At 43.7% G+C, this 27,932-nt stretch overlaps 1 protein-coding gene and 1 long non-coding RNA gene across 4 annotated transcripts in view; one reads left to right on the top strand and one right to left on the bottom strand.

Moving 5' to 3' along the window:
* Positions 1 to 7,160, top strand: part of CGN (cingulin) — a 36,355-nt gene extending 29,195 nt beyond the window's left edge. For all 3 annotated transcript variants that reach the window (XM_033923720.1, XM_033923718.1, XM_033923719.1), the window contains exons 15-21: positions 1,686 to 1,847; positions 2,608 to 2,697; positions 3,410 to 3,493; positions 4,269 to 4,387; positions 4,744 to 4,852; positions 5,227 to 5,390; positions 5,848 to 7,160. In XM_033923720.1, coding sequence (XP_033779611.1) covers positions 1,686 to 1,847; positions 2,608 to 2,697; positions 3,410 to 3,493; positions 4,269 to 4,387; positions 4,744 to 4,852; positions 5,227 to 5,390; positions 5,848 to 5,989 — 870 coding nt within the window. In that variant the 3' untranslated portion in view covers positions 5,990 to 7,160. The remainder of the gene's footprint in view (positions 1 to 1,685; positions 1,848 to 2,607; positions 2,698 to 3,409; positions 3,494 to 4,268; positions 4,388 to 4,743; positions 4,853 to 5,226; positions 5,391 to 5,847) is intronic.
* Positions 7,161 to 16,946: 9,786 nt separating this feature from the next.
* On the bottom strand, positions 16,947 to 27,874 carry LOC117349942. The gene is made up of 3 exons (XR_004537213.1): positions 27,491 to 27,874; positions 27,154 to 27,283; positions 16,947 to 17,081 (listed from the first exon to the last, which is right to left on the bottom strand). It is a non-coding gene; the product is annotated as an uncharacterized LOC117349942 (long non-coding RNA).
* Between the last annotated feature and the right edge of the window lie 58 nt (positions 27,875 to 27,932).

Below are 27,932 nucleotides of genomic sequence, written 5' to 3'. Positions count from 1 at the left end.
CCCTGTTGTGTTTCAGGAATTTGAAATCTCTCTTTAATGGACAGGGTGGCACTTCATCTTGGTTTTGCATGCATTAAAGATGTTTTTACAGCTGAATGGCTTGATAATATGGTAGTGTCTGCTCATCCTGCCCAGGGACTTAGATGAAGCAAGCCTGGATTTAAGTGCTTAGCTTGCTGGTGATTGGCAGCTTCCATAAGAGCCACAGAACGAGCTTATTCTGTTTCACAGAAACTATGACCTTTCTTCCACGTTACCCAGCTCCCGGAGAGACTTTAAGGCATGCCTGGATTTCTAACATCCCCCACTCTGATCCATCATGGGACTTTGCAGTGTGCACAGTGGGTAGAATGAAGGACGACCCATCCCACACTTAAGTTCAAAAGCAGGACTAGTGAAGTAATGCCACTTATTTTACCTCATTAGAATGACTACGAGACAGCATTGTATTTTCCAAAACAGACAATATTTTTATTGTTAGTATAAAGACTTACAAAATTACAGCAACAAAGGCATAGTAGAAAGAAATATATTGTCAGTTCAGAATATGCAATGGAGAGTAGAACTTACACTCATATGCTTAGCAGGGGGCTAGCACTTCCCCGCAGCATAAGCAAATGAATCTCTCTGGCTCTACCTGTGATGCACGTTTTTTTTTTATACAGAGAAATTCTTCCTTCATTCCAAAAAAGCACATCCCCGAACTCTGGTCATGTACTTCCCTATTGGTACAAAAATGTATACCTAACTATTCCTCCCCCCAGTCCACGCCTCTCTCACTTCCCCTCCCCAGGGGGGCCCGAGCAGAAACAGAGAATTCTTCGTGAACTTTCTTCCTCCTGCTCTGAGATCCTTATCACCTTGCAAATGCTAATTTGTGGTTTTACAACGCTGTGCATCTTCAGGATGGCGTCCTTGTAGATAGTCTTATGCAGAAAGTTGGCAAGGGTGACCTCCAGCACCCCAGCTGTGCCTGATTCCCATAACTTGCAGACAGAGACAGGCAGCAAATGTCCAGTCTAGTTAAAAGTTCTGTCTTGGTACCACACTCCTTCATCTCTACTCCCCCGTCATCCTGCAGGGATTGTTGCTTGTTATAAATGTTTTATGGCTTTCCAAGGTGCCTGGCATATGTGAAGTCATACAGCACTGATAACAGCTCAGCAGAACCTTGGAGAAGTATCCTCTCAGAAGGGAATGGAGACAGGAACTTTGCAGCAAAAGCCAGCTGGGTTAGCATTTCAAAGGATACATGTGTTCACAGACAGCAAGGTATAGGCTGGGCCAGGCTATGGGAAAATATATTTTAAAAATGTCTGTAGTGTCCAGCATACACAAGTGAGGCCAGTATATCCAGTTTATTCATCTCTATGTCCAGGTTATCCATCTCACTAGCTAAAAGCTCTCCCTCCTAGAACTGGGTAACTTGGAAGCTCTATAAACATGTCCTAGGTGAGAGGACTGTGATTTATGGAGTGGCCACTGGGGAAAGCACAGGGGAGGGGGTGCAGTCCTGGACTCACTAGTGGGGGGGGGAGGGGAAAGGAGGAGGGATCCTGCTACAGGTGAGAGGGTGTGGTCCTGAACTGGCCAGTAGGGGGAGCTCCTGCATAAGGTGACTGTCCTGTGGCCTGTTTGGAGCTGAGAATAGTTACTAATTTTTGGTTTTCTCTGTTCTGCTGTAGGTGCAAAGGTTGAAGCAGGGTGTGCAGGATAGTCAGGCGGAGAAAGAGAGCGCTGTACTGGACAAGGAGCTGCTTGGTCAGCGCCTACAGGTCATGGAGCAAGACATGGAATCCAAGAAGCGGTCGCAGGATGATCGGTCACGCCAGTTCAAGGGGCTGGAAGTCAGTGACCCTGAATTCGTGACTTTTTAAAAAAAATCCAGACACTGTAACTGTCTCGCTTCTCTGTCGTATTAATCCCAGCCAAATCACTCTGTGTAATTGTAGTAGAAACCAAGATGCCCGGGCCCAGGTTCAAAATGATTTACTTGCACAGAAATCGCGCTGAGCGAACCTTTTAATTAGGGCAGTGCCACCAGATAGACTCCCCCTGTTAAGGTGATGTCCAGTGACGTCTAATGCTGTCCCTACAAACCGCTTAAACTGCTTTTTCCTAGTTGGCTAAGTGGGTACAACACAGCACGTTGTTGGGACCTGCATAACACCTGGATACCGCTGCTGACCCAGGTATTCCGGGTCAGTCCCCGATCTAAATTAGCTGGCGGTGGCCAGAATTAAAAGCAACACTTGGTGCCACTGGTGGAATAGTGACCCCTTTTTCTTCTTACGCTCTAGTTTCCAAGTTTCTTAGTTTGATATACCGACCATCACAAGTATCTGGCCGGTTTACAGTATTAATAATTTAAAATATCTTTAAAAAGTTGCATCGGTGTACCTGAACTCGTTCCTTTCCATAGCATTAGCTTATGTGCCCCACTTGTATCTGTCGTCCTCCCAGAGAAGGGGAAGGGTGGATGGGATTTGATACATATTTCTATACAGGTACTTGCCGTGTACCTAGGGCTTTGCAGGGTTAAGTGACTTGCCCAGAGTCGCAAGTGCTGCCGCTGATTGAGATTCTCTGTTTCTCCTTCTGTTCCAGGACAAGATTAAGCGTCTGGAAACTGAGCTGGATGAGGAGAAAAACACAGGCGAGCTGCTGACCGATCGGATCAATAGAAGCCGAGATCAGGTATGACGTATATGGACCTGGTTAGTGGCAGGTCATAGGAGTGCAGGGATGTTATGGGTAGCGACACTGCTGAAACCAGACTCCTTTTTATTTTTATTTTTGGTAATTTTAATCTCTCCTACAAAACATTTGACTGGGGGGAAGGAGCACTGAAGAGGCCCAAGATGAGTTTTGGTGTAAGATAATGGACAATCCAGGGTAACCGGCAAACACTTCTAGTAATTTTTCCAATCTTGATGCCCCAGAAATATGGAGGTGGGGAGAGGTTCTAGGATTATATAAGAATTATTTATCTTGTCCAATTCCACCCAATATGCAATTTCCTCACATTTCCACTCTATGTGAGTGGGGGGTATAGCTACCTTTTTAAGCAAACAGCAAAGAGAATCCCCCCACCCCTTCCTGAGATCCATGCAACTGGGCCACCCCCCCCCCCCAAGGGGCTCAAAGCTAGTAGGCCACAGCACCACAGTTTGTAGGGTTTTGAGGTTTAATTTCATGTGCGATAACCTTGAAAAATCTCTGAAGGTGCATAGTAAAATGGTTTGTTTAAAGTAAAAGTGAGTTTGTCAATAGTGCAGCCAGACCTACTTTTAACATCATGCCTGGATTCTCCAGCTCTGCTGGTACCTTTTAGGAAGGGCAGAATCTAACGGACAGGGCGATCGGCCTTCCTGGTTTGTGTAATGTATGTGTTCTATCCCTTTCTCAGATGGAACAGCTGCGGGCGGAACTGATGCAGGAGCGGGCGAGCCGTCAGGACCTGGAGTGCGACAAGATTGCCCTGGAGAGGCAGGCAAGTGTGACCTGGTGGCATGGGTTGCTGCTTGCTCTTTGTGGTCTAACAGTACAATGACCTGCCTTCTCTGCTTCTCCCTACACCAGGTTTAAACTTGTTGTCTAGGTATTTGGGTTTTGGGTTTTTTTTTGTGACATATGAGCTGGGCAGTCTCTCACTTCTTGCAGCACCAAATGGGAAGGGGGAACCAGAAATGTAGGACCCCGCATCTCGCTCAGACTTGTGCTGCTGTAAACAAACACACAGACACATGTTCCCTCGCCTGGTCCTCGAGCTATTCTTGTACTCGTTCCCTGTAATTAGCAACGCCTGGTGTGTCCTCTCCATTGACTATAAACTATTACCTGAACTTATTAACTAAATGAGCCCCAACAATGCTGCTTCTCCTGTGATGTGCATCCAACTTCAGGCCCTTCTCTACATGAGGTGAGGGAGAGGGAACTTGCATGTTTTCCACAGGTATGTTCTGGCTCAGTTTCTGAGGAAGCAGCGGGTGTAATTACCAGGAGGCGGGGTTTGATCTGCAGGGACATGTCCGGAGGAGCTTGCAGGAGTTTTTCAGAAGTTTTGTATTTTTATGTAACATTAAATTAAGAGTTAACTAAAGCCAGAATAGGAATTATGTAACCACTAGTCACATGGCTGCATAACACAAGGCCTGATGACCTTCCCCACTGCGCATTGCAGTCACTGTCTGCCATTACCCTGGATCTCCTCTCACCCTCTGGGTAATTTTGCATTTCTGTTTCTTTTTACTCTTGTCCGAATTCAGAACAGAGAACTGAAGAACCGCCTGGCAAGTACGGAGGGGCTGCCGAAACACAGTGCTAACCTGTCTCAGCTGGAAGCCCGGCTACAAGAGACACAGGACAAGTTACAGGCCGAAGAAAGGTATGAGGGGAGAAGGTGGAGAGAGCCACCTGGGTTCAGGAAGGGGGGGGTGGAGTCTGTAGCCCTTTCCACTTCCTCCCTTTGCCTCTAAGGAAGAGCCTCCTCTGCATTTTTTTTTTTTGGCACTAGGGTTCCTTGTGTGTTGTGGGGTTGTGTTTTGGTGGGGGGGGTTTTCTTCCTTTAATTTAATTTTCTGGTCCTGGGTTTCCCTTAACATATTAATTTATTACGATTCATTCATTGCCTTTATGAAGAAATTTACCCCATAGTAAAAGGCAGATAAAAACCTGTACGATCCATTGGATCTGCTCAACAAGATAAACTTCCTTTGACACCAGTTTCTCTGCGATCTCCAGGGATAGGAGCACTTTGCTGTCTGCACAGCGGAAGCTAGAGAGGAAGGTGAAAGAACTGACCATTCAGTTAGATGATGAGAGGCTGCAGGTCACTGACCAGAAAGACCAGGTGAGTATCGCCGTGTGCAGAGAGATGCTGCTCCCTTTCCTCATGATTCTGGGATTTTGTTTTTCTTTTTATGTGTGTGTGTGTCTACAAATTCTTCTCTCGCTTTTGCCGGGATTTACCCATCGTTGTTCTCCATGTCAAATACTATCGGGCCATGACCCCAGGGTTTAAAATACAGCCCAGAGACCAAATGTCACAAGCTGCCTCCAAATCCAGTGTGTGGCAAAGGGAGCAGCATGCGCCATGCCCTCTAAGAGAAGCTATAGGCCATTCCCCCCTTCCTGTTTGAGAAGGAAGATCTAGACACCCATTCCACTCCCCTCTCTCCTCTGTTGCCTAAGCTGTTCTGTGACTCTGCCTCTGTCTCTCCTCAGTTAAACCTGCGCGTGAAAGCGCTGAAGCGGCAGGTGGATGAAGCGGAAGAGGAAATCGAGCGCCTGGAAGGGCTGCGCAAGAAAACTCTGCGGGAGTTGGAGGAGCAGCAGGAGGTGAACGAGCAGCTGCAAAGCCGAATCAAGGCCCTGGAAAAGGACACCTGGTAGGTGATTGGGAAGGAGGAAGAATCCTTTGGGTATTAATGACTGACTCACTTTCTCAGGCAGGTGCAAATAACGCCAGTCTTGCTAGACCCAGGTCCTGCGGTTTTATGTTTTGGGTCCCATATGTTTTCTCCTCTGCTGCTGAACTACCGTGTGCAAGGGGTTGTGAGCAAGCCTGAGGCAGACACAGCATGTCGACGTCTCTGAGCTCAGATAACGGCGGCCTTCTCGTCTCCATTGAGGCTCGAACACATGAGAGTTGGGGGGGGGGGGGCCGGGAAGCGTCATTCACATAGGTTGCTGGCTCTTTCCAATTACCCAGTCCAGAGGAGTGTACGGTGACTTCTTCCAAGAGAGTGTTTGCACCCTTTTATGCAGAGGATAAACAGGGCCCTAGGCTTGTTTTAACTGAGATTGGTGGGGAGTGAGTAACTAATTCATTGTTCTCCTGTACAGGCGAAAGAACACGCGTGTCATGAAGGACTCCTCCTTGAAGGATGAAGACCTGAGCTCAGATGGGGAGTTCGACAGCTCTTATGATCCGCATTCAATCACGTCGCTGCTGACAGACAGCAAGCTGCAGACCAGCTCGTGTTAGCAGGGGCTGCTGGGTTTACTGGGTGGGAGTGTAGTTGAAGAGGCCGTGGTCTGCATGGGGATAGGGTAGCCGCGGGAGTAGAGGAGACTCATCGGACTTCATGCGAGCACCGAACCACTGAAAGCAAATATGAAGGGAGTTTCCGATGTGCAGTAAACATACTTTAAAGGCATTTTTTTTAAGAGTGGCTGGTTCTGTCAAAGAAAATGCATATATATATAGAAAACTCGTCGATTTAGCTAATGAAATGGATCTCTCGCTGCACTAAAAGATCCCCGGGAGCTCCAGTGAAGTTCATGGACAGTGGATATGGGGATTTGCAGTGTGCTGAGCTGGCCACAGATTCCCTGCAGACACCGGTGGGTGGCTGGATTTCCCCCCCGAGTCTTTGATCTCCTTCTGAACAAGCTGCTTCTACATGTCTCCCCCAGACAGGTTGCTAGTTGCTGGGGCAGTGGTAACCCAAGGAACTGCCAGTTTCCTGGCTGAGGGTGAATTGTTTAGCTCTTTAGAGTCTCTTCTGATTCTTATTTTTAAAAAAAAATTCTTCTGATTGTAAAAGGAAATCCACTTGGAGTGATACTTGAACTTTTCTTTTTTAACTTGAAATGCTGGAAAATCAGATCAAGTGCTGTCCTAACACAGTACAGGGTCTTGCCACTTTTATCTCCAGTTTATGTGGGATGGGTGAATTTAGAACGCAGTGCCTTTGCCGCTCCACTCCCTACAGCTCCTCTGAACATACGTGCCTTCACTTCTGCTGGTCTGTGGCATAAGCAAAGCATTCTGGTACCCTTTCACCAGCCCTGTTCTAGATCTTGAAACGGACCGGCGGGGTGGGACACCAGGTAACGGCTCCTGCTTGGTTCCCACTGTGCTGAGCTCTAGGACCCTCCCTGCTGCGATGGGAAATATATTTTCACACCTGCCAGGCTGGAACCTCAGGAAACTGTAGTGGGGGCTGGGGAAAAGGGAGTCCCTTCCCTTCCTCTCTACCCCTCATCTCCTTAACTCTTAGGCTCCCATATAGTCCAAGCACTGGCTGGATTCTTGACTTGTTGGGACCCAGAGGGTTGAGCAGACTGACACAGGACAGGTGAGACCTGTTCAGCCTATTTGTATTTTGTACTGAGGTGTTGGTATTTTTTTTTTTTTTAGAAAATGAACTACAGATCCTTTTGTATTCAAAACAAGGACAGAACAGGCCTTAAAAAAAAAGACTGAACCTGTCAGTCAGCCTCTGATAAAGGGGATTGAAATTTACACAGAATGTACAGGATTTTATTCGTTTTTAAAAAATCTCTCAAAACTGGGACATGGAAGGGGGTGAGAGATTGACATGAAATGGGAAAGAGGAAATATGGAAACGTGGAGCGTAAAGTGCATTTAAGATTTTTGTAAGTCACTATTCCAGTTTTCTACAATCCTTTGCACCAAGTGTATAATCAGATCAAATAAACCCATTTTTTAAAGAAAAATGCTTTTCCTTTGGCAGGTCTCTTTGTGGCTGGAGTGGGGGAAGGGAGGGAGGGACGGAGAACTGTACCTTCTAGACCAGGGGTGGGCAACTCCGGTGCTCGAGGACCGGAATCCAGTTGGGTTTTCAGGATTTCCCCCAATGAATATGCATGAGATCTATTTGCATGCACTGCTTTCAATGCATATTCATTGGGGAAATCCTGAAAACCCGACTGGATTCCAGTCCTCGAGGACCGGAGATGCCCACCCCTGTCCTAGACTGTCTAAGTCAGGGGTGTCCAATGTCGGTCCTCGAGGGCCGCAATCCAGTCGGTTTTCAGGATTTCCCCAATGAATATGCATGAGATCTATTAGCATACAATGAAAGCAGTGCATGCAAATAGACCTCATGTATATTCATTGGGGAAATCCTGAAAATCCGACTGGACTGCGGCCCTCGAGGACCGACATTGGACACCCCTGGTCTAAGTACTAGAAATGGTGAGGATCCAGGTCCCTCTATGGAAAGCCTTTGCTTTTTAATCCTGCTATGAATGTAATAACACTTGCTTTGATTTTTTTTTTTGGCTGTTGCTTTACACTAAACAGAGAATTTTGAAGAGTTCTCCATTCTAACATCCAAACAAAGAAATGAAATCTGGCAGTGACTTTAGGACATTCTGTCCTGGTGTAATGCCATGGGGGCTGCCTACTGCTGCTGATGCCACCTTAACCACCCCCCACACACATTAGAAACATAGAAAAAAGCAGCAGAAAAGGGCTATAGCCCACCAAGTCTGCCCATTCCAAGTATCCCCTCCCCTGAATTTACTCCCTTAAAGATCCCACGTGAGTATCCCATTTTCTCTTAAAATCCGTCACGCTGCTGGCCTTTATCACCTGGAGTGGGAGTCTGTTCCAATGATCCACTACTCTTTTGGTGAAGAAGTACTTCCTGGAGTCGCCATGAAACTTCCCTCCCCTGATTTTCAGCGGATGACCTCTGGTGGTCGAGGGTCCCATGAGCCAGAAGATATCATCTTCTGACTCGATGTGTCCCGTGATGTACTTATATGTTTCAATCATATCTCCCCGTTCTCTTCTTTCCTCAAGTGAGTACAGCCGCAATTTTTTTAATCTTTCTTCATACGTGAGATCCTTGAGCCCCAAGACCATCCTGGTGGCCGTTTGCTGAACCGACTCGATCCTCAGCACGTCCTTTCGGTAGTGTGGTCTCCAAAACTGAACACAGTACTCCAAGTGAGGCCTCACCATGGCTCTGTACAACGGCATCATAACTTCAGGTCTCCTGCTGACGAAACCTCTGCGGATACACCCCATCATTTGTCTTGCCCTGGAGGAAGCCTTCTCCACTTGATTGGCAACCTTCATGTCCTCACTAATGATCACCCCTAGGTCGCGTTCCGCCGTGGTCCTAACCAAGGTCTCACCATTTAGTACATAAGTTCTACGCGGGTGGCACATTGTGGCACTTCCCCTTCTACTGTTTGCACTTTTCATAAAAATGGGATAAAATCAGTGCTGTTATAAGGAAGGGAATATAACAAAATATCCTAATGCCTAGTTATTGCTCCATGGTGCGACCTTATCTTGAGTACTGAGTGGAATTCTGGTCACCATATCTCAAAAAATATCCAGAAAAATGAGGAAAGATACAGGGAAGGGTGACAAAATTGATTAAGAGGATGGAAGAACTTTCATATGAGTAACGGCTAATGAGGTTCGAGCCTTTCAGCTTTCATAAAATACATAAGAATTGCCATACTGGGACAGACCGAAGATCCATCACGTCCGGTATCCTGTTGCGAACAGTGGTCATCCCAGGTCCCAAGTACCAGGCAGAACCCCAAAGAGTAGCAACATTCCAGAGCTGAGATTGTGATGTCATAATGCCTCGTTCCACCAATGCCTAAGAGACAACCTCAGAAGTGATGTCACAATGGCTTGATTTATCCTAGACTTGGCTCACATAAGAACATAAGAGCTGCCATACTGTGACAAACCGAAGGTCCATCAAGCCCAGCATCCTGTTTCCAACAGTGGCCGACCCAGGTCCCAAGTACCAGGCAGAACCCCAAAAAGTAGCAACATTCCAGAGCTGAGATTGTGATGTCATAATGCCTCGTTCCATCAATGCCTAAGAGCCAAACTCATCAGAGATGTCACAATGGCTCGATTGTCCTATACTTGGTTCACATAAGAGTTACCGCACTGAGCGATATGATAAAGAGGCCTGTAGAATCCTGAGTGCAGTGGACAGATAAATGTAAATAGATTATTTATTTACTCTTTCTAAAGTACAAAGACTTGAAGCTATACAGCAGCACATTTATTTGAATGTATCTTTTAGTTTCAACCACACCAGCAATAACACAAAATATATTATTCATGTCAACAGCGTGAAGGTGCATAATAGATATTTCTTGCTTATATCCAGGTTCCCACCTCTCTTTCCCATTTCCCCATCAAATCCCCCCCCAACACACACACACACTCTCCCCCCTTTCCTCCCATTCTACTCTAAACCAATTAATTGCTTTAATAGTACCAAATTATACATTTATTGATGATACCTTTGGAGCGTCACATCTAAGTCATTCAGAATGGTAGAGCTCAATCTCATAGGTATTGCATCATTAAGAGGTGTTGGTCGTTTCTAAAACCTTCACTGTTATCGCCGATTGCTTCTCCGTATGCAAAAGTTCAGGCATATGATTCTTCCACTGAGTCCGATTGGGAGGGTATCGTGTATTCACTGCTTTGACGAGAGCTGATTTGCATAGGAATAATCCTGTGGCTTTATTACCATCATCTGTCCAACAGACACATGTTGGGATTTGGGGTCCAAGATGTCCAATATAAGGCACTTAAATAGGGCCATGATTGCCCAAAATTGTTGTATTTGGTCGCAGTACCATACAGGGGTGTAGTGAGGGTAAGTGGCACCCCTCCCCTGCCCTCTTCTTCACCCCCTCCCCTTTTTAATTTTTCAGGTGAGAGCAACGGCACAAACTAATTGCCCACGTTGTGTCTGCTATCCCTCCGACGTCACTTCTAGGCACGAGGCTCGGAAGTGACATCAGAGAGGTGACACCGACATGGGCAACAATTTCATAATGCTGCTTGAGCAGGAAAAATTAAAGAGGTATATGAGGGAAGGGAAGGGGCATGCGGCAGTAGGGGGATGGGAAGGGGCGCCTGTGTCCTTTACAAAGACCGTGCCTGGGGCGGACTGTTCCTCCCCTTACGCCAGTGGTCCCATAGTTGGTACTTATAAGAAGCTTCTGTTGTACCACGTTTCAGAGGGATCCCATCTTTTTTGCTCGAGGTGGATGAATATATATGTAACAAGAATTTATAGTGAAGTTCTTGCAACAACATACTTTCCCTCAATTTGGGATTTAAGCAGGCTAGAAGTTTTTTTTTATGTATAAATCTGTTTATTAAAGTCTCAATTTACACAGCAGAGCAAAATTTACATATGAATCAGAAATCTAAAGAAACAGGAAGCACAGCCAAAACATGTACATTGCAATGGCAGGTGAACATTTTAACCCCTACTACAGCAACTGAATGAAAAATACAGAGATGTCTTTGCTCTTATGGCACCCCAGCAAGTAAACAGAACCCAAAACACTCACACCCTCAAACCCCCCCCCCCAAAAAAAAAAAAAAAGATAGATGACACTTATTAGGATTGGTGTGTGTTTGAAAACCCATTGAGTACAAGGCTTTGCGCTCATGGAGAAAGTGTTTGGATATATTTATCCCAAACTTGTAGGAATTCCCTTTGCTTTTTACAATGACCTTTAACACCACAGGATTCCTACATCATTAAAGCATGGAGTCTATTGTGCCAAAAGGCTAGACGTGTTTTACATGAAGGAATGAATGACCAACTCGGGAACTTACCTATATCATAATATCCAAAGTCCGCATTTCACAAGGCCACCATCTTGTGCAACTAGTGAGGTCCCTGCGGTGTTATCAAACCCCTGTGTGATCTACCCACCAAACCCTTTGTCACTGCTTGTATAAGCCAATGATCATCAAACTCAGACTCCAGAAAATCCTGTGAATTGTTCTTAGGAAGTGACTGGATGTAATGTTTAACTAAAGATAAGCATACCAATCTCTTGATTTGAAAGTATAATAATTTCATAAGGCATCAGAGTACAGAGTAGCACATTTAAAGCAAATATAAAATATTTTTTCACTCAACATCTATTGCTGGAAGATGAGAGAAAGCAGTGAATGTAGTGGGGTTTACAAAAGGTTTGGACAAGTTCCTGGAGCAAAAGTTCATAAACTGACATGGATCTTTCTACTCTTTGGCATTCTGCCAGGTACTTTTAACCTGGACTGGCCATTCTTGGAAACAGGACTCTGGGCTGAATGAACCCTTGGTCTGGCAGTTCTTATATTATCACTGGATTCTCCTACATTGAGTTTGCAAAAGCTTCACTTCCATTCAGAAATGGAGCTTCTCATGCGCGGTTTGAAGAGTCATTCTCTTACTCGTGGACACTATAGTTCTTTATCTCCATAGCGTTTCCTTGTGAAATCAATTTATTACAGACCAACATGGATTTTAGAAGGTTCTTTGTAGATGTACATGATTGTTGATGTGAAGATTCCTGGTGCCTGAAAAACAGCTATGTCTAATCTTCATTAAAGTTATTCTTTCGTTTTGGCATCCCAGTGGTCTTTTTTGGACAACTCCACTGTGTGGAATCCAACCTTTATATCACCAATTTCCATTCTTGGATCTCCTTTACAAGTGGTACAAAAAACCAAAATTCTCGGAGTTATTCTCGATAACAAACTTTCCTTTCACGACTACATCAATAGCGTCATTAAATCATCATTTTTCAGACTTAGACAAATACGATCAATCTCTAAATCATTCGATACCACTTCTTTAAAGATTCTCATTCATTCTTTCATTATATCCAAATTAGATTATTGCAATGCCCTGTTTCAAGGTATCGCCCAAAAGGAGATCAAGCGTTTGCAGATCATACAAAATACAGCTATCAGACTTATCACAAAAGCAAAAAAATTTGATCATATCACTCCTCTCCTCAAGGAGGCCCATTGGCTCCCTGTGGCCCACAGAATAATCTATAAGCTCTGCCTACTTACATTTAAATCCCTTCATTTTAAATCTCCGGCATTCATTTATAAATTACTAATTCCTTATTCTTCTAACAGAACTTTAAGATCAGATAAACAGCGATTATTAACAATTCCTTCATTAAAAATAATTAATACACGTCGACAATACATCTTTTCAGTTACAGCGCCCCAAACCTGGAATTCTCTCCCTATCTATTTACGTGAAGAAACTAATTTGGACAAATTCAAAAGTAATCTTAAAACTTTTTTATTTAACGACGCTTTTATTATTTAAATTTATTCGGTTTTTTCTTTTATATCTTTACAAGTTTCAGAATCGATTCATTTTATGCTAGAAAAATTTTTTTTTTTTTAATCTTTTCCCCTTTTATCCCACCCATATGTGTTTTCCCTTATTTGTTTTTTATTCTGCTCAAATATATTGTAATTTCTCCCCCTACTTACCCTAATGTTTCCGATTTGTCCTGTAATGAAATTGTTCTGTCGTGTTTGTTTGTTTTTTTGTAAATTTTATATATTGTAATTTTAAACTTGTGTTAATCGCTTTGAAATTGATAAAGCGATCAATCAAATATATATTAAACTTGGAAACTTGGAAACTTGTGCAAAGCTCTGTAAAACTTTCAAATCCACTCTGTGACTGGATAGAGCCACTGTAAATTCCTTTTCCACCCCCCAATCCTCTTTAACAGGTGAGGTCACTAGCTGACCATTTCATAAGCCACATCTATCAGTCTCTGAAATGTCATTTGGGGAGGGGGGCAGACATAGAGTACACATGAGATCTGTGGACTTTGATCAAACTCCACTCCGAGCTATAGGCAGGAATTTAAGTCTGAACCCACTGCCCCAATATATCATCTCTGACTCAGGCTGCTACTGCATCCCACTGTCCCACTGTTGTGTCTCATCTCCAGCTTGTCCCAGAATTGCAGTATCACATTGGAGCCTGGGAGGAACCTTCTGCCCTCTCCTGATTAGCAGAGCTCTGCGCCTCCACGTGGTCTCCTGGGGACAGAGGTCTTCCTAGCTGATCCAACACCATAGAGATTTCCTGTTCCAGCTCCGTCCTTCCTGTGTTCCCCGCTCATGTTTAATTTTATTATAACAGAATCAAATTGTGATTGCCCAACAGGGGGTACTCATCCCTCCCATGCTTCAGTACACAGGACAGAATAGCTCTGTTTGCCTATAAATGGCTACTGGTGTCTGGGAAGAAGGTCTATACAGTTTTTTTTAAATAAATTGGGAAACTGTGTATAAATTTCTGGGGGTGACTGAAGAAAATCCAGTAAGTGCGGTGCTACCATTTTGTGATCTAGTGGCCCCCTGGCTCTTTAGAGGTAACCCTTCTGCTCTGTGGGCCTTAAGATCCAACTTTCTTCAATTTCATGGACTTTCTCTATTCCCTGACCCCATGGAGACTACAATTAATTCAGAATACTGCTGCGAAGCTGATCTTTGGAAAATGTAAATTTGACCATGTGATCCCCTTTGCTTCAGAGTCTTCATTGGCTCCCGGTTTATTTTAGAATTCAATTTAAATGCCCATGTATTTCTTTTAAAATTCTACATGGTATCTTTAATCCTCTTATTCCTTTATTTTGGACATTTACCGATTCTCCTTTGCAAGAGGTATCCAGCAATTTAAACTCTCCCTTCCTTCTAAAAAAGGGATTAAAGGAGTCAAGATCTTCAGTCAATCTTTGGTCTATACATTCTCCCACCTCTGGAATGATCTCCTTTTTTTTAAGAAGTTCCAGTTTGTTTCAGTTTTTCTGTAAACCTTTAAAAACTACTCTATTTGTCAAACATTTTGAAAACTAATTCTTTTGAAATTTTGCTATTATCTTCTATTTATCATTTGTAAATCATTCCCTGTTTATTTAATTGCGTAAACCGAGTTGAGCCTTCTTAGAATGATGACTTGGTATACAAAGTTAAGCTTTAGTTTAGGAGCAGTGTCTGGTGGTGGCGGAAGGAGGGGAATGGGGGTAGGCAGCCAAGAAGCTGCAGACAAAAAAAAACATTATACCCCTCACAGCCAGATAAACCCCAAGAAACAGCTGGGGGGAGGGGGCAGTTTAGAAATAATCCATTTGCTCAGTGTTGAGCATAGGCCATATGGTCCGACCTTATCTGCTTTTAATTCTATCCAGTCTGCCTATTCCTTCCTCTCCCTTAGAGATCCAGGTACTTGCTTAAATTCAGATACAGTTTTTGTCTCTATAACTGCCTTCACTGGGAGGCCGTTGCATGAATTCACCACCTTTTCTATGAAGAGGTATTTCCGATGAAGAGGCCTTTCACTTTCATCCTCATTCCAGACCTTTCTTTCCCAACTGAAACTCACCTCCTGTGCATTTATGTCACGTATGTATTTAAACATGGCTATTCTATCTCCCCTTTCCCCTCAAGATCTTTGTCTGTCCCTATACACTTTATGATGACCCCTGACCATTTTGGTAGCCTTATTCTGGATTGACGCCATCCTGCTTATATTTTTTGAAGGAATGGTCTCCAAAATGATTTACAATATTCTAAATGAGGTCTTGCCAGAGTCTTATATAAGGACATCATTATCTCCTTTTTTTTCTCTCCCTGTGCACCAAGCATCCTTCTAGCTGTCAACATCAATTTTTCTACCTGTTTGGCTACCTTAAGCTCATCATATACATTCACATCCAAGTCCAGCTCTTCTGTAATGCACATAAGTTCTTCACCCCCTAAATTGTACCAGTCCTTTGGGTTTTTGCAGCCCAAATGAATGACCTTGCACTTCTTAGCATTACATTTTAGCTGCCAAATTTCAGACCATTCTTTGAGCTTTGCTAGGTCTTTCTTCATGTTGTTCATACCATCCTGGGTGTCTACTCTATTGCAGATTTTGGTATAATCCGCAAAGAGGCAAATCTTATCTGTCAGCTCTTCAGCAATATCGCTTATAAAAATGTTAAAAAGAACAGGCCCAAGAACAGAACCTTCAAGGGTATCTACCCTATTGCAAAGAGGCAAACCTTACCAAATAGCCCTTCAGCAATATCGCCCACTGATTTCTTATTTCTTGGTACAGTTACATGTTTCTCTGTTTCCCTAGATAGTTAAAGGTTAGGCTAAGGAATGTCTTTTCTATCAGTGACAGGTAGTTCCTGTATCACTACATGCCTCTACTGTGGGCAGGATATGTCCTAGACATGTGCATGGCTTCCCCAGCAGGTACATCCACCTCCACCTTATGTGCCTTCAATCTGACTTGTCCTCCTTTCGGCTTTGCTCTGGGAGATAGGGCAGCTCTCAAAAGTAATGAATACACCGCCCAAAGTGATGGGACTTCCTTGGTTTCATAAGGTGTTGGGTAGAGAATGTCATGGAGTCAGATTCTTCCCCATGAGAACTATTTTCCTGTCCCTTCCCCATTCCTACAAACTCTGTCTTCATCTGCACAAGCCTCAAACACTTTCAAATCATAAGTGTTTGAGGCTGTGTGGTTAACGCAGAGCTTACAGGAATGGAGCAGGGGCAGTGACAAAAGTTGCAGAGGCGGGATGGGGAAATTGAGTTCCAACGGGTTAAATTTGGCCTCTAGTGTTGGGTGCTTTCTGTTGGTTCACATCATGTGACATTCTTCTTTATAGGTCTATAGTTTTTTTTTTATGAATTGGGAAAACTACAGCAGGGCCAGGACGTAGTCTGAACATGAAAAAGGAAATCCACAACCACCACCGGCTGTTCTATTACAGTTAAACTAAAAACCTGAAACAGGCACATCATAGGGTTCCAGAAAACCCAGAACTTCATGTACCCACGGGAATTATGCTATTGTCAACTTAGGTGTAAGACCAAACTATTTTAACCCCTCCACTGCTTGACCTGTATGGTTTCTTGTCCTTCCAAGTTCTCTCAACAGAAACCTGCAATGCACAAGTCGTCTTAGACGAAGAGGAGACCCTCATCCATGATCCTCTCAGGAAAGCTCTGGAAATGTTACCGAGAATAGACTCAAATTTTTAAAAGCGTGCAGCCCTGCTGGATTTATTTAATTATAAAATATAGACTGTACCATCTGCAATTCTGGACATTGTATACAAGACAAACACAAGATAATAAACGCATAACCTAATATACAACCACTGTAATTACGATACAAAATCAAATAAATTGTACTACTCCTATTTATCACTTCTATAGCGCTGAAGGGTGTATGCAGCGCTGTACATTTTGACATTAAATAAGACAGTCCCTGCACGGAAGAGCTTACAATCTAACTTGGACAGACAGAACCCGAGGTGCGAAGAGTTAAGAGTTGAAAGCAGTCTCAAAGAGGTGAGCTTTTAACTTGGACTTGAACACTGCCAGAGACGGAGCCCGCCGTAGGGATTCAGGCCGTTTGTTCCAGGCATAGGGCGTAGCAAGACAGAAAGGACGGAGTCTGGAGTTGGTAGAGGAAGAGAAGAGAAATTGTAGAAGGAAGTGCCTGAAACAGATAAAGATAGTTCAGAGCAGCAGGTGTAAATGAGATTTTCAGATAAAAGCAATAACCGCCCCCCCCGTAACATTTCAAAAACATAGCTATTTTTGCTCATCTGTGTGGATTTCTAGCTGAAGACATCAGTGTGGCCAAGGCCTTGACTGTACCAGGTGCAGGAAAGAACTATATGTCTCTCAAAGGTGTGTGGGGGAAGGGGGTGCAGGCATACTTAGCGTTGTTTGGTTTCAAACTCCTAGCAGCCAGCCAGATACTCCACGGTAGAAAGCACACTACTACCTCCTCCTCCTCCTCTCTGGCTGTCTTCCAGTCCACCCCTGGCTTCCGGCACTCTCCTCCTCATAGGTGTATCGAAAGAAACCTCCCTTCAGCAGAGACAGGATCTCTCTTTCAGAGGCCCTGATGCTCAAGTCAAAGAGCGCCCATCCCATGGTGCAGAAACAAGAGCCCTCAACTGCACAAACAAAACTGTATTCAAATTTATATGTGCGCTGTGAAATTGAAAGCAAGAGGGAGGAATGTGTACGACACAGGTGCACAGAACTTTTGCACTACTGTTCTACTGCACCTTTAAATATAGGGTTTTCAATTTTCTTTTTAACTTGAAAGGCTTATAGTTGAGCACAGTAAACAGGTACCAGTAGGTTGCATTTGCTCAGACTCGCTCTCGAGGTTTATAGGTTGTACAGGCTTCCTTCTGCTTCTTAAAGAACACAAAACCAGCAGTTTAAAGAGTAAGATTGTGAAGAAATTCTCTTTTCGAAGCCCCCAACACCTCCCCTGAGCCGGAAGTAGGTTTCCAGCGTTAAGGGTAGCATTTATTTCTGCACTGTCCTCTCGTCATTGGGAGGGAATACCAAATGACTGCAGTTAACATCCATTTTACTACATTTGAATGTGATTTGCAGCCACATCATTTTTCTGCAGAACCAGAAAGGGGTCCAGTGTCTTGCTGAGGGAGGGGGGGGGGGAATTCGTATAACAAGAGGAGTTGGACAGCTCTGCATGGAGGCTGCTACAGCTCCTTTGAAAATCTAGGGCTGGGAGAGGCCTGGGAGAGACTTGACTACCAAGGATTACAGCGCTTCTGCCCCACCCTTCATCGCCCTAGACATGTTTCTCAAGCTTTGCTTACCTTACAAGTAAGCTGGGAACCGTCCTTGTTCATCAAAACATCCTTTTTAACTCGGTGCCTCCACCGTCCAACGAGGTCGAAAGAAAGTGAAATGTAGCAAATTTCCAAGTTTATTTGATAACCCGCTTATCAGGTTTCTAAGCGGCGTAGAAGAATGTAAAATGGAGGCAGGACATAAAATAAGACACACAGTCTTACTAAAACAAGAGGGTAATAACTACATTGTCAAAACAGGAAAGGAAGATATTTAGGGGTGATACATGAGGAGGGGGGGTCCCCATCTGTTCCAATAAAGGTTTTAATGGGAAAAATTACAAGATGGATCTCTTGAGGGTCCTACAGGCGCTGGAGACCTTTACCCTGGTCTGGATGTTAGCGAACCACTGCCAGCAGACAAAGAGAGGTCTGAATGGGTTCCAAGGCACCAATCTGGATTGCACTTTGTGCAGCCCTGCTCCAGCATCCATCTGGCACCTGCACGACTGAGTTTATCCAAGAGTTGTATTGTAGATGGTGCAGGATATAGATTTTTTTAAAAATAAAGTCATACTAAGGGATATTTGGAGCATTGAGGTAAAGCAAGAGATTTCTGCTACTCAATGGCCACGGATTTGGTCTTGGAGGATGAGATGTACGGCGTCAGTATCTATGAGACAAACGTGGTTTTTTTTTCTGTTGTAAAGGATTTTTTGGACCCCTGTTCGTTTGCAAAAATTAGATAGTTCAAAGTCTAATACAGTGTTCTTCAACTTTTTGACACCTATGGACCAGCGGAAATAAAATAATTATTTTGTGGACCGGCAGTTGAAGAACACTGGGCTAAGTCGTGCCCATCTCCACCCAATCTCCGCCCCGATAATAGTACTAACTGTAACACCATTGTTTCCATTCATTTTTCATATATATATACACACACACACACAATATAATTGTATTAACAACACATAATGGTTAACCACAAAATTAAAATACACAAAGCACACTGTATGCTTTTCAACATTCATTCCTACCAGAAAACAGATAACCCAATGCAAATGCAGGACCAAAAACTAAAAGCAGTAATATTCACAAACAAACCCTAAGATGCAAGACTCTGCAAGTACAACCCCAGAGGAAAAGAAACAAATGCATTTCTTCCTGAACAGACAGCAGATGTAAATCAATCACTAAATAAAAAAATAAAAGCATTCCCCCTACCGTTGTTGTCTCTCTCCCTCCATGCTGTGCCTTGCCTTCTGGCCTGCCCCCCGGTGTTATCTTTGGGCTGGTCCATGGTGCGATCAATGCGGCGTCTTTGGGCCGGCTCCCTGAGTGCTGCATTGCACAAAGCTGTGGGCAGCAGCTCCTCGTGTGCGTCCTGCACTTCATCATCTTTTAACTTTAGACTCTCTTTGAGCCTGCAGATCTTCTGCTTTTTGTTGCCAAAGAAATTCCTCTCCATTTGCTGGTTCTGAATGAAATCGGGGCAGGGTGTAGCTACGTCTTACTACCCACTACCACAACCCATCCCTTATTCACCAAGTGCTTGCTGGACCTCTATGAACTGGAACATTCAGTTTCTTCAGGTATATACAGAATTCCTTTAATGCACAATGAAAATAATCGACTCCACGATGCCAACATCAGATACTCAACTAGATGTGATAAGGCTTCCCTCATTTCCTGGCATCCAAGATATACAAAACAACACAATTGGATATCAGCTCTATCCTGAATGCAAAATACAGCAATAATACCGTACAACTGTCTTCCAACCCAAGGTGCACAAAATGCATCTCCCAACCCAATGGCAAGAAACTCAATACCTACTCTTGAACAGCACCCAACGCCCCACCCTCAATCCCCATGAACAAGAGCACATCGAGAGGCAATGTTAGCCATGCTTTTTAATACGAGGCTTGCTGCACTATGCTCACATGTCTCACCATACATTGTTTTGTTAACTATGTTTTACCATTACCTATTTAATTTTGTTTTCTATCCCATTCTCCCTAATGAGCTCAGGTTACAGTTTATAGGTTGCAAATCAATCTTGGAAAAACTCCTGGATGGGCACTGGAGGTTTACTGAGGCCTATATTGAACTTGAACCTGCCATCTCTGTCGGACAGCGTTTGCTGTGCTATCTTCTACCATACTGTGTCTGAGAGAGTGGCTCAGGAGTTAAGAGGTTGTGGGTTCAAACTCATGCTGCTCCTTGTGACCCTGGGCAGGTCACTTGGTCCCCCATTGACCCAGGTATATTAGATTGTGAGCCCACCGGGACAGACAGGGAAAAATGCTTGAGTACCTGAATAAATTAATGTAATGCATTCTGAGCGCCCCTGGGAGAATGGAAGAAAGAATGAAATAAAATATTTATCAATAACCCAACAGAATCTACTGAAAATAATGTTCCCTGCCTGTTCCCAGCCCCTCTGTGTTTTATGTCTCGCGTTCTGCGTCTCTGTCCCTCCAACCCCACCCCCATCTTGTCTGTAAGGTTTCTTGTACACAGCCTGACATTCCCCAGTCCAAGCTCAATCATAAAAAAGCAGGTCAGAACCATTACAAACACCACTAAGTCTCCTGTAACCCTGGCCTGTGGCAGTTAGAAAGATCTGTGTGTCTGTCAGTCCAACCTTCCTGGGACGGACTGGAGAAATCCCTTTCCAATAGTTCTGGCATCATTTACCTGGACTGGCTGCTTGTACAATCATTGTTTAAGAATGTTCCCTAAGTCCTGATAGAATGTTAATTGTCTATAATTAAATGAGGTCATAGGATAAGGTGTCGGCCAAGGGTCAGTAGTCCATGATATCTTCAGGCTTCTTAAGACAGTACCTTCCTGGCCCAAGCCCAGGATTAGCCTGAGTGTAAGGAGGTTCCAATCCTGACACTGAACATAGGGGAAGGAGGGAGCGAGCTCATAGGCCATTCTAGTCCCAGCTCTGAGCAGAAATGAAATTCCAAACTCAGTTTGAGTGTGGGGAGAGTGGTAGTAGTGTTGGGTGTGTTGAATTTAGGAGCACCTCTAATCCCATCTCTGAGCAGAGAGGAGGTTCCAATCTTGCCTCTAAATACAGGGAGCCCCTGAGTCAGGCTCTACCAGGAACTAAATAATATTATTTGGTGTATATTTTCAGAATCTAGGTATTATTTATGTACAGTTCCTAAACATCTGCCATCTTCTTGTTTGATTACATTGATTCTTATTTTGATGTATTTAATTAGATTTATTTATTCAATTTTTCTATACCATCCTCCCAGGAGCGCTCATGAATTTGTTGAGGTACTCACGCATTTCCCCCCGTCTGTCCCAGTAGACTTACAATCTAATATATACCTGGGGCAATGGGGGATCAAGTGACCTGCCCAGGGTCACAAGGAGCAGCTCAGGGCGCTAAGGCTGCAGCTCTTAACTCCTGCGCCACTCTCAAACATAGTACGGTGGAAGACAGCATGGTAAACGTTGTCTGACAGATAACATAGTTAACAAAGCATGATAACATTATATGAGAAAACATGGTATGCTGAGACATGGCATGGCAAACATAGCATTAAAAAGCATGGCTAAAACAGTATGACACGACTTTGCAAAATTGGTAAGGCAAACATGTGTGACAAAACATAGCATGGAGGACATGGAGCGGCAAACATTGTGTGGCAGATATGGCATGAGAGATCGTAGCATGGTAGACATAGTATGGCAAATATAATGGTAAATGTGGCATATAGTAGGACATATGACAAGAGTGTGGAAGAAGATTGCATGAGAAAACATGGCATTTGAGACTCGAGAAAGTGGAGGGTCGGGGCACTTTGGGGAATTTGTATTGGTGCACTCTCATAGAGGGTCAGGGGAAGAGGTAAGTTTTTATTGCCTTTCTAAACTTCAGTAGACCTTCTAATGATCGCATGTGGGTAGGTAGTTTGTTCCAGAGGCATAGTAGGTAGTGCAAGTAGGATATGTTGGGGGGCATTCTCAAGGAAGGTGCATCCTGAGGGTGCACGTAAATCGCTTTTCTTCTTGCTAGTGAAGCGGTCGATGCAAGGTGTAGGGCGGAAGTTCGTAGGCCATACAAGCCGGTACCATTCCGTATAAGAGTTTCTAGGCCATCTACTAGGCCTTTGAATATACATTGTTTGTTGATCGGCAGCGCTGGGGTGATAAGGTCTCATTTGCAGAGATTCTTCAGGAGTCGGTGGCATTTTGTACTCGTGGTGATGGAAGTTTTTTGTAGTGAGCCCATTTTAAGAGCTCATACTTTTTCCATGGGTAGTTCAAGATGAGTTACACTGGGCCGCAGCAGGTATTTCCCTTGCCCTGTGCCACTCTGTACCTGCGGCAGTGGAGGGACGAGTGACTTGCCCAAGGTCACGAGGAGCAGCACCGCAATTTGGATCCGGCTCCCCTTGATGTAAGCTTTGTGCTCTAACCACTAAGCTCTTCCATTTTCCAGTTTGGATTGTCCCGATTATTAACAGATTCAGAGTACGTTCGTTCTTTTATGTCTCTTGGTTTGTTTTGGCTTGGGTGTTCTTGATGGAAAGGTGCGTTCCATGTTATAGTCAGTTTCAGTGTTGCACACTATCGTGATAAATAGTGGCAGATGAAGCGTGGGGGGCGGGGGGGATCCTGCTCCCTGCCATGTTTCCCCACAAAGAAATCAATCCCAAATCTTCCATGGGCTTCTGAACCCTCATCATCCATTTTAAGAGGATGGTAGCAGGAAAGTAGAGGAACTGGATTTCATCATTCTGATGCTATGGAGATTTCTTCATCGCTGTATTTGGAGTGACTGTTGCCAAGTTTGATAACAGTCTTTGGTTTCAGGCCCTAGGCACAAGCCTGAAGTGAACACCCAGCTCAGGAAGCGGAGGCTCTGCTCTTCAGGTTCATTGTTTAATTTTACTCTAGACCTCTTGGAACCCTCCCCCTTCCCTTCTCCTCAAAAAGGTTTTATTCCTCTGTCTCTGAGCTAACTCACTAGGAATTCAGCTGAGCAGTGGCTTGGCCAAGAGGGGTTTTCACACAATCGCTGATCTCATTGCTGAAGCATCCCACAAAAGGCAGAAAAGTGATATGTCTAGGAAGTGTAAGAAGAGACCGGTGCAACCAGAGTCTTTTCTACTTTCTTCTGATGCTTAATCAGCCAGGAGAGCAAATTAAACCCACAACGGAGGCAGTATCATGGAGAGGGCCCTGCTGCCTTTGTCAGGCTGATTTCACCCTGCCTCTGCTCTGACAGACTACACAGATGGTGCCACAGTCATTTCTCTGGACTCCAAGGGCGATCCTGTGTTCCTTGTGAAATAAAGCTTTGATCTTTCCTCATAGGAAAATATGCCTATTTACCGGTATATGTACAAATATTTATCTAAGTCTGTACAGGGAGAGGACTAACCCCTCCTACTGATTTGTGCCTTACAGTAAACAGACACCAAGCACAACTGACGTCGGACAGGTAGAACTCCCTCCCTCCCCACCCCTAATGATGTCAAACAGGTAGAGCTCTTCCCTCCCCTCCAACTCGTGCTCTGACACTTGATCTCCTTACCCAGAGCAGAGAGGGCAGGAGGGGAAGTTACATAAGAATATAAAAACACAAGCCTTTGCCGTTCTGGGACAGACCGAAAGTCCATCAAGCCCAGTATCCTGTTTCTAACAGTGGCCAATCCAGATCCCAAGGAGAAAAGAGATTTTATGCTGCTTATCCTAGGAATAAACAGTAGATTTTCCTAACTCCATCTCAATAATGGCTTATGGACTTTCAGGAAATTAGCCAAACCTTTTTTAAACCCTGCTAAGCTATCTGATTTCACCGCATTCTCTGCCAATGAATTCCAGAATTTAATTACATGTTGAGTGAAGAAATATTTTCTCCGGTTTGTTTTAAAGCTACTTAGTAGCTTCATTGCCTGCTCCCTAGTCCTAGTACTTTTGGAAAGAGTAAACAAGCGACTCATATACCTGTTACATTTCACTCAGTATTTTATAGACCTCTGTCATATCTCCCCTGAGTCATCTCTTCTCCAGGCTCAAGAGCCCTACCTGCTTAGCCTTTCCTCATAGGGAAGTCATCCCATCCCTTTTATTTTTTTGACACTCTTCTCTGTACCTTTTCTAATTTGACTATGGGGCTCATTTTCAAAAAGACCTAGACATCCAAAAGACAGCATAAACTGGCACTTGGATGTCTTGCTAGTCAAAACATCCAAGTGGGCATTTTTGAAACTGACATCTTTCTGATTGCTTTGTCTCCAATGCATCTAAATCTTAAGGGGGAGTATTAAGAGGTGTGTTTTGGGCGGGCTTAGTACCTGGATGTTTTAGTGATAAACATTTTACAAAACGTCCCTGGCACAATTCGGATGTTTTGGATTAGACCTGTTTTTAAAATGAATAAGGGCCAACAAGATACCCAAACTGACCATCAAAGGGATGAAAACATGGCATCCTGTGGCCCATTCTGAGTGATTTAAAGATCGGTACCATCACCCACATGATCCCTGGCTCTGCTGAACATTTGACAGGGGAGGGTAGGATCATCCATTGTGGCTTTGTTTTGGCTCATCTCACTGCTATCTTAAACTGTCCTACCATAGGCTGTCAGTGACTCGGTGGGACAGTATGGCTCCTCCCCATTTCATCTACCAGTTGCACCCCCCTGTACCTTGTTTTCTGATGATATTATGCACATTGAATCCATTCCAGGGACTCATATACCAAAAAACAAAATCAAACTAATCCAACATATTAAACAGAACAGTGTTAAGAACATAAGACTAGCCTTACTGGGTCAGCCTAATGGTCCATCAAGCTCAGTGGCCAATCCCCAGAACGTACTAATGATGAAATGAGGAGGCGGAGCCTCAATTACAGCGCATGAATCTAACTGGGAGAACAGCCTGAGAGCTGAAACCATTCAATTTCACTGTTCAGACCCTTGGGGGCCAAGGTATGTCACATAAAAATCAGTCTGTGATCTTGTTTTAACAGAAACCTTGTAACGTTCCCCTTAGGATTTTAAGCTCTCAGTAACACAGTAAACTTAACCTCCTCGATGCTGTGGTCAGCTGTCGGCCAATAATTGCCCAATGGAGCGGTCTGTCTCCAACAAAGGATATTACTTAAATGTGTTTTGTGCCCAATGTAGAATTTACCACATGGGCACACGATACAGTAAGCCACCTCTTGAGAAGAACAATCCGTGCCCGTTTTCAAATATAACTTCTTTCCCCCGGACTTGGGGATTTCCACACTCTCAATCTCCAAAACATACTAGCAATAAATGCTGTGACCACAGCTTCGATGAGGGCAAGCTTCAATCTCAGACTGATCAATTTCTTTATGTTTTAATAACTCAGCCAAATTACGCCCTTGAGTGAAGGCAAATCTAGGGTACTCTCTCGGGGGTCCCACATACTTGGAGGACCGGTCAGTGTTTTTTGTTTAACTATCTGCTTCATTTTGTTACTCTGGCTGGAGCAGATAATTAAAAAACACAAATACTCACAAATCTTGTATTTATAGTGATTTATATTTTTTATGGTGATTATTTATTGAATTCATATGTAGTATTACTACAAGAATCTCGGAGAGGGTGAAAACCAGAAGGCCTTGAGCATGCGCAGATGCTCAAGGCCCCGCAGCAGCCCAGCATAGAACATCAGCGGCAGTCACTTTCAGCACCGGTGTACGTATGGTAAGCACAGTGCCGGTCAGTGGGGGGGGGGGGGAGGAAGGTGGACAGCAGCACTGATCTCGGTCACGAAGGGAGGGAGCAGCGCTGGTGGCCTCGGGGGAGAGGGGATTTGCAGTGGATGCAGTGGTGTGGTAGCAGCTTGCTTATCGAGTCAACTATCGTTTTGCGAGTTAAAGCTTGCTCGAGTGTTTGGCTCGTCTTGCAAACCATGTTACTTACAAACCGAGGTTTAACTGTATTTCTTTAAGGTGGTCATATAGATGTTAAAAAGGAGAGGGAACAATTGAGAGCTGGTCATATAGATGTTAAAAAAGAGAGGGGACAATGGAGAGCCCTGTGGAACACCACAGACAGGCTTCCTTCAATAATCACTTTGAATGAACGCAAAGTTAGAAATCCTACAAACCAGCTCAATACTTTTTGATCTAAACCTGTATCTGAAAGTAGTTGGATTAATGTTTCAAGATGAACATCAAAAGCTGCACAAAGATCAAACTGCAACAGAATAGGAAAACGATTGTGCGATTAGTAAACTTTTGATCTTGGAAATTAGAGATAGTAACAGAGTTTCTGTACTAAAATTAGATCTAAAGCCAGGTATTGGCAAAAGTATTGAGAATTTATCTAAATAACTAGAAAGTTGTCTAGAAATAATGGTTTCTATCATCTTTGTTAACAGTGGCAAGTATATTGTGCAAAATAGAAAGAAGGCAGAAATAAAAAAACAAAAAGGATAATAAGGTACTATCTTTGTGCTGAATTAACTTGGGGCTCCTTTTACTAAGGTGTGCTACGTGTTTTAGCGTGCGCTAAATGCTAACGCGCCAATAGACATATAATGGTCGTGTTAGTGTTTAGCACGCACTAAAACGCGTAACGCACCTTAGTAAAAGGAGCCCTTAATATAGCATAGTATAATGAATTTCCTGTCCTATTAATTCTCTTTCTTCTACCCCTCTTGAAGTCAATCAATTTGTACCTTTGCTTAATCTTTTGTAAACCGCATAGAACTTCACGGTACTGCAGTATATAAGCTGTTATTATTATTATTATTATTACTGTGCTTTCTTGAGGAAAGAGGTTTTGGTCTCTAATAGCTAGCCAAAAGGTCAGTCTAATAAAAAGGTATCACTTTATTTCCCATTTTAACATGTTACTCTTTTAGGTATTTATCAATTTTTAGAGTAGATTAACACATTACTTTATCCTAAATTAAAAATCAAATTCTTTTTTTCTACCTTTGTCGCCCAGCCATTTACTTTTTCCGATTGGGTTGGTGCTTTCCTGCCTTCCCTTTTATCGTTTCTCGCTCTCTTCCGGCCTTCATTTTCTCCATTGTTCTCCGGCCGTTGGGACTTTGGTCCTAGGCTGAATTACACAATTCTTTTTTTTAAATTTATTTATCATTTTCAAAATAATTTCCAAGTTAACAACACTTGTACAGAAAGATAGGTTAAACACACAATTCTGAGTGTATGAGAATTTAAGGTCAAACTTTTTATTTTCAAGTTAATGACTATTTAATTGGAGACCATTTGGTTTAGATTCAGGATTGGTCGATCTCCACATTCTTACCCGTTATTTTTCTTTCATACAGTCCCCTACTTTTTTTTTTTGACTGTCTTCATTTTCTCCACGACCTCTTTTCCTTTCAGCCTCTCTGTTCATATTTCATTGAAACCAGTCTTCAGCTCCCTTTTTTTTATTTTTTGTTTTCCATCTCTTTCCCTCACCCCAGCTCTCCCCTTCCCTTTCCTCCTCTCCCCTCTTCAGTCCAGCAGAGAGTTGGCGGCCTCGCGCCTCTGCTCCCGTTCCACCGAGGCAGGTGCCGCTTTCCTGTGTCCGGTTGGATTTTTACCACTGTATTTTTTTTATTTTTATCATTGTACTTTTTTCATTGAATTTTCATGTTTTTATATGTCTATCTGTCTTTCTGTGTCTCTCCCTGCCCCTGTCTCTTTCTTCGTCTCTCTCCCTCCCACTGTCTGTCTTTCTTTCTGTTTGTCTCTCTCCCTGG

Source organism: Geotrypetes seraphini, chromosome 16 (assembly GCF_902459505.1).
Source record: "Geotrypetes seraphini chromosome 16, aGeoSer1.1, whole genome shotgun sequence".
NCBI lineage: Eukaryota > Metazoa > Chordata > Amphibia > Gymnophiona > Dermophiidae > Geotrypetes > Geotrypetes seraphini.
The sequence above is the reverse complement of the archived record's forward strand: the minus strand, read 5'-3'. Positions and strand labels throughout refer to the sequence as shown.